This window comes from Peromyscus maniculatus, chromosome 11 (assembly GCF_049852395.1).
Source record: "Peromyscus maniculatus bairdii isolate BWxNUB_F1_BW_parent chromosome 11, HU_Pman_BW_mat_3.1, whole genome shotgun sequence".
Taxonomy (NCBI): Eukaryota; Metazoa; Chordata; class Mammalia; order Rodentia; family Cricetidae; genus Peromyscus; species Peromyscus maniculatus.
Window position 1 is genome coordinate 43,198,150 of NC_134862.1, and position 11,517 is coordinate 43,209,666.

Sequence of the window (11,517 nt, forward strand, 5' to 3'; positions counted from 1 at the left end):
CAGAACCGTGAGTTCACCCCTAGGGAAAAGCCTGTTTATCTGTCACCCTAAGCCTTTCACTCAGCACTAGTGGCTTACCTGTGCAGGCAGAATTCTCACTCTTTGCCTCAAAAATGTACAGATCCGCCAGGCGGTGGTGGTTCACGCCTTTAATCCCAGCACTTGGGAGGCAGAAGCGGGAGGATCTCTGTGAGTTCGAGGCCAGCCTGGCCTACAAAGCGAGATCCAGGACAGGTACCAAAACTACACATAGGAACCCTGTCTCAAAAAACCAAAAAAAAAAAAAAAAAAAAAAAAAAGAAAAAAAAGAAAGAAAAAAAGAGAAAAGAAAAGAAAAAGAAAAAAAGGAACCTTCCAGAAACCTTAAAATACCAACAGCTAGAAGAAGCACTATGTCAAAGGTTTTTGCCACAAGGAATCAAACAAAGCTGTAATAAAAACAACCTCACAGCATTTATTGTCACCTGATAATAACATAAGGGCCACTAAAACAACATGAATAAATCCCGAACTGTGCTCCCAGCAGCGACACCTTTAAAAACACTGCATGTCCTCTTCAACCTCTTCAACTTCTCCAGGGCTTGCCAGTTTCTAGTTGGAAACACTCTGGAGCAGAGTAATATTGTCTCCTTTCAGCATGATCCGACCTGCAACAACCAAAGTTGTTAATAATCAGACACACAGTCACCGTTACCCTCAGAATTTCCTTCAACAGTATTGTGAGAGTTCACTTATAGAAAAGCACGTGAAAATTTTCAAGCGTCCATACTTTGAAAGGTTCTCTACCAGGTCTACTGGTGCACACACCTTTTCAGTAAGAACAGAATTAAAGCCACACAGTTTTAATGAAACCTAGTCCTTACAGCCTGAGTCAACTGAAAAGTCCTGATGCAGCACCTCCCAGTACAAGTTCAAGAGTTTTTAAATGAGGTCTGTCAGATCTGGGAAATGCAGTGTATTTCAATCCCATCTTCAAAACTGTTAGTAAATTAAGAGGTCCACCTTGCTGGGTGAGATAACTCACACCTGCGATCCCAGCACTGTGAGCATCAAGCAGGACTGTAGGGTACCGGCAGCCTGGGCTAGAGTGAGAGCACCTCCAAAGCAAACAAAACTATATGGGAAAGGGATATCTGAGCTCCATCACTGATGAATGAATCAGTGAGCACTGACTACTTCTAACAAAAGACAAAATACCTCAACAAAATATCTCTTGATTGAGATTCTTTCTTGTTTCCTGGCTTTTTTTAATTTCCCTTATGTGTGGAACACTGAGTTAGCTATGGAGCTTATTGCAAAGAGAGAGGACATGACTCATGCACTTATGGAGCACATAGTCAAACAGAGAAGCAGTGATAAAGTAATAAATGTTTCCTTACAAACTCAACATACCACACCCCATCTTTTCCAATCCAAGGAAAACCAAAATAAATTTGGGGTTTGTTTTGGTTTGTTTTTCCAGACAGGGTTTCTATGTGAAACAGTCCTGACTGTCCTGGAATTCACTATGTAGACCAGGCTGGCCTCCAACTCACAGAGATCTGCCTGCCTCTGCCTCCTGAGTGCTGAGATTAAAGGTGTATGCTACCACTGGCTGGCTAAATTTTGGGTTTCTTAGAGAAAGCTCTATTTGATCTGAGTTCTGAAGACACAGGGAACGATATATGTAAATGCACTTGGAGTCAGGTGTGAAAACATGTAGCCCTGTAACACAATCACTAAGGGAAATGAAGCAAGGTGATCTGAGCTAAGGCCAGCCAGCCTGGGTTAAACAGGAGATCCACCTCAAACAGAAAGTGGGGCAAATGTGCAGGTTTAGAACTGAGAGCAGACAAGCAAGGTGACACTGAGAAAATGGGACAGTGTGACACAAGGTGGGAAGACAAGGTCAGGTCAGAAGGTTCTTGCAAAAACACCAAACATTTGTCCTTTCCTCGGAAAAACAGACAATCAAGAATTTCTCTTTTTCTTTTTTGGTTTCTCAACATAGGGTTTCTCTGCGTAGCCTTGGCTACCCTAGAATCAGCTCTGTAGACCAGACTGGCCTCTAACTCAGAGAGATCCGCCTGCCCCTGCCTCCTGAGCTGGGATTAAAGGTGTGCGCGGCTGCCACCACCCAGCTGGCAAAGAAGAATTTCAAGTGAATTTTAAGTGAAAGTTAAAAAGTCAGACACAGTGTTTCAAAAAGATGACTGAACTCTGGAGAGCAACCTAAAGGGGATGAAGGAGTTTCAAAGAAATTGTAAGCCTAATGGAAACTGCTACTCAGTCAGGTGGCTAATACCAAACCCATGCTAAACAGAATGCAGGAAATGAATTTGGCTTGGAAACATTCATATGGAAGCGCTGAATAGATTCAAAGAGGCTTGGACTAGACACATAAATTTGTTAGTCAATGTACAGATCAGTAACTAAAGCCTTAATATTATTAAGTACTTAGGGGAAAAAACTGTCAAAAGAGAGCTGGAACCCAGCCTTAAATATTTAATGACTGAATGGAAAAAGATGAATATACAGAAGTCTAAAAAGAAATAACCAGAGACGAATAAGAAATACTTATGTACTAGGTCACAGAACCAAGGGATCCAAGTGTTTTAAGGGAGGAATCAATTGTGTCAAATCTGTTTAATGCTAAACATAAGGGAACACCAGTAATGACATAAGCTTTAACACCATTAGCTGGGCATGGCACTTGGGAGGTGGAGGCAGAAGACCAGCCTGGGTCACATGAGATCCTATCAATAAACAAAACAAAGGAGTGGGTTAAGGAATTAAGTGGCAGAAGATGACTTCAAAAGCAACCTTGTAGCTGGACAGCAGTGGCGCACACCTTTAATCCCAGCACTTAGGAGACAGAGCCAGGTGGATCTCTGTGAGTTCAAGGCCAGCCTGGTCTACGGAGCAAGATCCAGGACAGCCAGGGCTACACAGAGAAACCCTCTCTCGAAAAACCAAAACAAAAAACAAAAAAACAGGGCTGGAGAGATGGCTCAGGCGTTAAGAGCACTTGTCAGCTCTTCCAGAGGTCCTGAGTTCAATTCCCATCAACCACATGGTGGCTCACAACCATATGTAGTAGGGTCAGATTCCTTCTTCTGTGTGCATGAAGACAGAGCACTCGTATACATGAATAAATAAATCTTAAAAAAAAAAAAAAAAAAAAAAAAAGGGCAACTTTGCAAATTTAAACACAAATTCCGCTTCAGGCCACTCGAGTCTGCTAGCTAAGTAAACAGAAATCTGTAAAGCCAACTGTATTCTTACCCAGTTGTTTCCGTGACTTTGTTTTAGAGTGAATTTCTTCTGCATCATCTAATACGAGGTTCATGTACTCATCAAAGCCCTGGAAAGTCAATTGACAAGTCATTTTCAGGTAAACCACATCCAACCATTCTAAAAGAATAACCAGATCCAGAAATACCAACTCATTTTAGAAGTTTACCCCCCCACATACATACTGACCTTTCAGCTCAAACACCAAAGGACCTACTTACTTACTAACTTATTTTTATTCTTTTAAAGGTTTACCTTCACTTTTTATTCTGTGTATGTCTTCATTTTTGGGTGGATGTATGCACAAAAGTGCAGGTGCCCAAGGAGGGCAAATCACTGGATCCATTCACCAGAAGTACAGGCAATCAAATGTGTGTACTGGGAACTGAACTGGGTCCTCTGGAAGAAGAGTAAATGCTTCTATCTGCTAAGCCATCAAAGAGCCCCTTATTTTTGAGACAGCATCTCATGTGGTCTATGTTTGCCTCAAACTTTCAATGTAGCCAAGGATAGCCTCCAAACTCCCAATCCTCTTCTCTCTCTACTTCAAGAGCTGGGATTACAGGTGTGTGCCACTATGCCTGGTCAAATGTGACATGCACAATTCTTAGGGCATTTTCAAAAAGAAATTTGGGGGGAGGGAGTAGTGGTGCTGAGGGTTAACTCAGAGACACCCACACATGGCAGGGAAGCGGGTTCCCACTGAGGTGCATCTCCAGCCTGCCTCTCTTTAAATACCAAAGAAAGCTGGAATGGGACCCTACACATTCCCTAGATATGCCAGCCAGACACTCTACCTCTCTACAGCCTGCCCAACCCAGTATGTACACGCACGCACACCCTGCTCTTTCCTGGTCCTCACAAGCACTACTTCCACCAACTACTAAGCTCGTTTGCCAACTGGCAAAGCATTACTGATGCACACTATCTATATAAAACCACTAAATATGCTAACAACACTCCCAGAAACATTTCATTTTTCTTCTAAGCAATGGGTAGCTTTGGAGGGCGTACTAGGGAAGACTTCAGTTGGTAAAGTACTTCCAATTACAAGGAAATGAGTTTGGATTCCTAACTCACAAAAAAGCAGGGCACAGTGGCACACACCTACACTTAGTTCTGGGCAAACACACAAGGATTTCTGGGGTTTGCTGGCCAATTAGTCTTGTCAAATCCATGAGCCCCAAGCTCAGTGAGAGATCTTGTGATCAGTGAGAGAGAAAACACCCAAAAAAACAAAAAACAAAAAAAGCCCAGAAGACACCTAATGTCTACTTCTTGCATGCACAGCCATACACACATAAATATGTACATCCATGCACCCCACCACAAAGTTTTCTGGGGCTGAACATGGGTAGTGCATGCCTGTAAATCTCAGGAGGCTGAGGTAGGATCCCAAGTTTAAGGCCTCACCTGGCTACACTATGGGAGTCCATTTTCAGGTTTCCTAGCGGCTTTACTCAGCAGGTCTGCATAGAGAGGATGATTGAACCACGGGCCTGAGTGCAGGTGTCTGAGGTGGTCTGCACTTGGCCGTGCTGGGGGGAGGTCTTTTACCCCGCCCCTTGGCATTTCTATAAATACCCTAGGGCAGACAGTCAGGGCCCTGTTGGAATAGGTTCCAGGCCCTCTCAGGGCATTCCTGTATTTTCTATCTTTATCTCCCCCCCCTAAATCCTTCTATCTAATATTTCCTACTGCTCCTACTCAAGAGCACTCTGGAGAAATGTGGGGGGTGGTGGGTAGCTCCCCCACACTACACAGCAGTACCTTACCTCGAAAATAAAAACAGAGCCAGAGAAATGGCTCATCGATTAAGAGCACTGGCTGCTTTTCCTGAGGACCAAGGCTCAGTTCCTAGCACCCAAATGGCAGCTCACAACTATCTGTAACTCTAGTTCCTGGTGATCTGGCACCCTCATACAGACACATGCAGGTAAACACCAATGCACATAAAAATAAATTAAAAAAAAAATCAATAGCCGGGTGGTGCTGATGCACGCCTTTAATCCCAGCACTCGGGAGGCAGAGGCAAGCGGATCTCTGTGAGTTAGAGGCCAGCCTGGTCTACAGAGTGAGTTCCAGGAACAGTGCAAAGCTACACAGAGAAACCCTGTCTCAAAAACCAAAAAAATAGCTGGGCAGTGGTGGCGCATGCCTTTAATCCCAGCACTCGGGAGGCAGAGCCAGGTGGATCTCTGTGAGTTCGAGGCCAGCCTGGGCTACCAAGTGAGTCCCAGGAAAGGCGCAAATCTACACAGAGAAACCCTGTTTCGAAAAACAAAAAAATAAATAAATAAGCAAAACAAACAAAAAATAATCAAAAGCTAAGGATGTCCATGGCTATTTATCTCAATACTCAGGAGGCTCAGACAAAAGGATTTCCAAGTGTGAGTCTCTCTTAAAGACTTTGCCACACACAAAGAATCCAGAGGCCACAAGATGGCACAGGGGTGAGGAGGAGACGGCACAGGGGTGAAAGCCACTGGCTGCTCTTCCAGAGGACCCAGGTTCAATTCCCAGCACCCACATGGCAGCTCACAACTTCCTGTAACTCCAGTTCCAGGGGATCCACCCCCCTCACACAGACACACATGCAGGCAAACCACCAATGCACACAAAACAAACAAATCTTTTAAAAAAAGAAAAAAGAAGGAAAGAGAAAAGAAAAGAACTATCTAAACCTATCAACAAGAGCAAGGAAGGAGAAGGGGCTAAATAATGTGGGCCCCAAAGAGCTTTCCTTGGGTTGGGTCCTTGACTTCTTGTATATCGCTCTAGCTGGCATCTTTTGAGATATCTTTTTCTAATAAACTGAGAAAAGTAGCCTGGGTACTCACAATAATACAACCCTCTATCCGCATATTCACTTGCTCATACAGCCAGACCTGAATCCGAGACCTCTGAAATAAAAATTAAAATGTTTTTAGAAATATAAACAGACCCACACCATTACTTTGGTTCCACAATAAACGACTTACAAAAAAAGTTCCAATGAATATAAGCCAAAAAATAGAACTAATTAGTCTACATCTAAGAACTAGCAACTTTGGTTAACTTGCTGAGAAACACTTTTATTTAATAAATGCTCAGACAGGGCTGTTCAAACTAATTTTCCTACACTCTCAAGACTTAATTATTGTTCCCAGCATGAATACATTTACAGTTAAAATTGCTCACAGCATGGCACAAAACACGTTTCTATCGCCCAAGCCCTTCTTAACAAAATCCAGATCCAAAATAGAGTGATCGCCTCCCCCTCCCTTCTCAATTTTCCTTGTCACACATGTAACCTCAATTCTGGCAACTGAAAATTACAAAAGGTTAAAACTATTTTTCAATTGTATTGTAACATTCTAAAATGAACATTGTTAAAATCTCTCCAAAGGTTGCCGGGTGGCGATGATGCACGCCTTTAATCCCAGCACTCAGGAGACAGAGCCAGGCGAATCTCTGTGAGTTCGAGGCCAGCCTGGTCTACAGAGACTGATCCAGGACAGGCACCAAAAGTACACGGAGAAACTGTCTCGAAAAACCAAAAAATAATAAAATCTCTCCAAAGAAGAGCATTTGCCATTAACTTCTCTGTATCTAACGTTTCCTTCTTTTTGGTTTCTTTTCTCCATTTTAAGTCCAGATAAGGGAGAAACAATATCCAAATGGCATTGTTAGGTTTACCGACATAGCCTGTGAAATTCGTGATTTTGTTCTTTCAGAGTAACGGTGATCGTGTGCATGCTTGAGCCAGGCACAGACGAACATCATTTTGTTAATTAGCGCTTTTCCCGTAACCTTATTCTCAACTGTGGTCCTCCCCCTCATCCTGAAGCACAGGATCAGAGAAGTCGGTACAAACAGCCAAACAAGCGTTGACTCTCATTTCAGCAGTCGGAAGGAAACAGGTAACAAGTAACTTACGTACATTTTGCAAGTATCTGAAGATGAGGTTCTGCACCACCGCGGATCAAGGAAAAAAAGCAGCGCTTCTGCTCCCGGCCCTCACCTGCCTGCCCGGCGCCCTGCGGCCAGGCCCTGGCTACGCAGGCAAGCACCGGTGCGCAGCACCTGGATCACGCACCCGGGGGGCCTGGAAACTCGGGGGGCACGGCCTTCCTCACCGCCCTCGTCTCTCCACACTTCCTGGGGGCCCGCATCCTCCTCGCCCATGCCGCCGGCCCCGCTCCCACTCGGTAGCTCGCGCCCGGCACGGCCCGCCCGAGCCCGCCGCCCGCCGCCGTTCAACGCCGCGCGCTTTCCGGCCACCTCGGCCGCCCTGGGGCCTCACGGGAAGCGGCCCTCCCCAGGCTCCCCTGCTCCCCGCCCGCGCTCACGGCGTCCACGGACCCCCCCAAAGCCCAGAGTTCACACGCAGCGTAGGATACGATGGGCTGCACCATCACCTTCTGCACCTTCTGGCCCTGGCCGCGGTACGCCATGGTGGAAGTCACAAAGACCACACGGCGAGGAAGACCGCCTCGGGAAGCGACTTCCGGAAGCAAGACCTGGAAACGGAAGTGCACAGGGGCGTAGGCGGCCCCGGGCGGTCCTGGGAAATGCCTCTCTAGCCGCGGAGGCGCTTTTCCTCTATGCCTCTAACCTCCGCGGGCCTCCGAGTCCTCCGCTCTTTGAAGTCGAGGTCGGTCCTACGGCGCCCCCTGGTGGTAGGCTGGAGGCGCACCGGGCGTCGGTCAGGCGCCTGCGCAACAGTCGGCTTGCCTCCGCCTCGGGGCTATTCTGAGAGCTGTTCTGGAATTCAGGCCTGCGAGCAGTATTTTGTCCAAAACCATCTGCACACATCCCTTATTCGCTCTGGATTGTCATGCCCGAAGCAGTGGGGTCGCTGTGGTGTGCACCCATAACAGAGTCAACTCTCATCACCTTTATAGAGAGTTACTGTTGAGGTGGTAACTGAAGATGGCCATCTAGCTTGAAAGTGCTGAGATCGGCTGGCTGGACTCAAATGACCAATGACAAGTCATTAGGCCCTCATTTCCATGAAATGAAAACTAATTAGTTTCGAGACAGGGTTTCTCTGTGTATAGCCTTGGCGTCCTGGACCTCTGTAGATGAGGCTCCAACTCATAAGAGTTCCGCTTGCCTCTACAGGCGCGCGCCATCAACACCTGGGTGAAATGGAGAGCTAAGCCCACTGTCTGCAGGGCTTGCGAAGGTAATAGCGCACAAGGGTTCCTTGAACTATGTGGGATTTGCACGCACCTGTAATCTCGGCCATGGAAGGTGCTAGCAAGAGTATAAGTTTAAGGGCATTTGCTAAATTGTGTGTTCCAGATCAGTCTAGGATACATGAGCCCTTCTTTCAAAACAAACAAAATAATCCACATGGGGTTAAAACTGATAAATTTAAGGTAAATTGGACATGTAAGCCAAAACATGCGTTTTGCCAGGCAATGGTGGCACATGCCTTTAATCCCAGCACTCAAGAGGCAGAGCCAGGTGAATCTCTGTGAGTTCGAGGCCAGCCTGGTCTACAAAGCGAGTTCCAGCAAAGGCACAAAGCTACACAGAGAAACCCTGTCTCAAAAAAAAAAAAAAAAAAAAAAAAAAAAAACCAGAAACCCCCACATGCATTTAATACATACTCCTAGGGCATTTTCTGGTAGGTAGGACCAGAATCCAATCACCAGCACCTGCTCAAAACCTGGACACAGGTGGTATGTGCCTGTAATTCCAGCTCTGGGAAGGCAGAGACAGAGGATACCTGGGTTTGCTGGCCAACTAGTCTAGCTTAATTGGCAAGCCCTGGGTTCAAAGAGAGATCCTGACTCAAAACTATGAAGAGTGATTGAGAAGGGCAATTGATGACATCCTATGGCCTCCACATAAAATTGTTTCAAATAAATCCTAGTCCACTTAGCACCATCGCTTGGCATCACCCAGAGCTGAGGCTGCCCCACCTTACCAGAAAGTAACTAGAGTGGCTTATCAGGGAAAATATCAAAATTCAAAATGCAAAGTATGTTTTTTACTGAATTCATATTACCTTCACATCATCTTTAGGTTGAATTGATGATAAATCAGGAGCCGTCTAGATAAGTGGACAGGTTAAAACTTGTTCTCTATAAAAAGCCCGCCCCTCCCTTTAATCCCACCCAGCACTTGGAAGGCAGAGGCAGGTGAATCTCTGTGAGTTCAAGGCCAGCCTGGTCTACAGAGAGAATTCCAGGAAAGGCACCAAAACTACACAGAGGAACCCTGTCTCAAAAAATATAAATAAATAAATAAATAAATAAATAAATAAATAAATAAATAAATAAATAGAATGTATCACACTCCAAACATGAGAAATGCCATGTACAGAGATGGATTTACTGATTTCAAAGACAGCAAGGAGAGAACACGATTATACCCACTCTATCTGAAATGCAAAGATAACTTTCTTTTCGCTTTTGCATTCTCTGATTTTTAAACTTTGGTGACTTGAATCCAAAAACAATCCTTTGATTATACAACTCATCAGAAATGTATGATTTTTCTTTTTTGTTATTGTTGTTGCTTTTGTTTTTCAAGACAGGGTTTCTCTGTTTAGTCCTTTCTGTCCTGGAACTCGCTCTTGTAGACCAGACTGGCCTCAAACTCAGAGATTCGCCTGCCTCTGTCTGCCGAGTGCTGGGATTAAAGACTTGCACCACCACCGCCTAGTGTATGATTTTTCTTTAAAAAAAAAAAAAAAATGACTTTGCAGGGCCAACAAGATGACTCATCAGGTAAAGGCACTTGCCATGGAAAGTGGTGACCTGAGTTCAGTCCCTGGATTCTGTGTAAGGGTGGAAGGAAGAACCAACTCCTGAAAATTGTCCTCTGACCTCCACACGTGCACCATGCATTAAAAAACACACACTTGCTGGACACTGTGGCACACACCTTTAATCCCAGCACTCGGGAGGCAGAGGCAGGTGGATCTCTGTGAGTTTGAGGCCACTCTGGTCTACAGAGTTCTAGGACAGCCAGGGCTGTATAGAGAAACCCCATCTTTAAAAAATTAAAAACAAAATGAACATTTCCATGCATGTGAACACACATTATAAGTACAAATAGGGTGTACTTGGTGGAGGGCAGTGGACCTTTCTAGGGGTTTTTGATTGGTTCTGTATAGTTTCTATTTGTCCTGTTATCCGTGTTTACTTAGGAACCAGTGTCACTACTGCAAGTCTTCTGAATTTATATTTTATTTGGTGAACTAGAAGTCAGTAGAATTTTCCTTTTTTCATACCCACTTTAGAATCAGATCATCTATTTTTTAAAACACTATTATTACTATTGTTAAGACAGGGTTTCTCTGTGTAGCCCTGGCTGTCCTGGATCTCGCTCTGTAGCCCAGGCTGGCCTCGAACTCACAGAGATCCACCTGCCTCTGCCTCCCGAGTGCTGTGATTAAAGGCATGCACCACCATCACCCGGTAACATACATGTTCTGACTTAAATTTACAAACTTACCTTAAGTTTATCAATTTTAACCCATGTGGGTTGTTTGTTTCACCTTCCGGCCTTGAAACTGTAATTGTTAGAGGTAGGTAACTACCTGGATTTTATTCTAAAACTTTGTCATTCTGTTTGAAAATTTCTCTAATAGCTAGGCACGGTGGTGCCTTTAATCCCAGCACTCAGGAGGCAGAGGCAGGCAGATCTCTGAATACAAGACCAGCCTGGTCTACAAAATGAGTTCCAGGACAACCAGAGCTACACAGAGAAACCCTGCCTCAAAAAACACCACCAAAGGCCGGGCGGTGGTGGCGCACGCCTTTAATCCCAGCACTCGGGAGGCAGAGCCAGGTGGATCTCTGTGAGTTCGAGGCCAGCCTGGGCTACCAAGTGAGCTCCAGGAAAGGCGCAAAGCTACGCAGAGAAACCCTGTCTCGAAAAACCAAAAAAAAAAAAAAAAAAAAAAAAAACACCACCAAAAGAAATTTTTTTTTAGAGATTTATTTATTTATTTACTAGGTATACAGTGTTCTGCCTGCATACCAGAAGAGGGCGCCAGATCTCATTACAGATGGTTGTGAGCCACCGTGTGGTTGCTGGGAATTGAACTCAGGACCTCTGGAAGAACAGCCAGTGCTCTTAACCTCTGAGCCATCTCTCCAGCCCCAAACGAAATTTTAATAAAGTGCCAAATGTCATTTAAAAAAAGATTTATGTGGGGTGGTGGTCTCTAATCCTCAGAATGTCATTTTATATACTGTATTTGCTGATATATGAATGTGTCACAATTCAATGAATATATTC

The 11,517-nt window shown here is 44.9% G+C and overlaps 1 protein-coding gene across 2 annotated transcripts; it reads right to left on the reverse strand.

Moving 5' to 3' along the window:
- Window positions 1-429: 429 nt before the first annotated feature.
- On the reverse strand, window positions 430-7,796 carry Snrpe (small nuclear ribonucleoprotein polypeptide E). 2 transcript variants are annotated; one of them, XM_006993222.4, is made up of 5 exons: window positions 7,656-7,796; window positions 7,196-7,222; window positions 6,114-6,176; window positions 3,265-3,343; window positions 430-647 (listed from the first exon to the last, which is right to left on the reverse strand). In XM_006993222.4, the coding sequence occupies exons 1-5, from the start codon at window positions 7,707-7,709 to the stop codon at window positions 592-594; spliced, it is 279 nt and encodes a 92-aa protein (XP_006993284.1). In that variant the 5' UTR covers window positions 7,710-7,796; the 3' UTR covers window positions 430-591. The 2 variants fall into 2 exon arrangements, with proteins under 2 accessions (XP_006993284.1, XP_076403528.1); XM_076547413.1 differs by lacking the exon at window positions 7,196-7,222 and having other exon boundaries at window positions 7,674-7,763.
- Window positions 7,797-11,517: the final 3,721 nt, after the last annotated feature.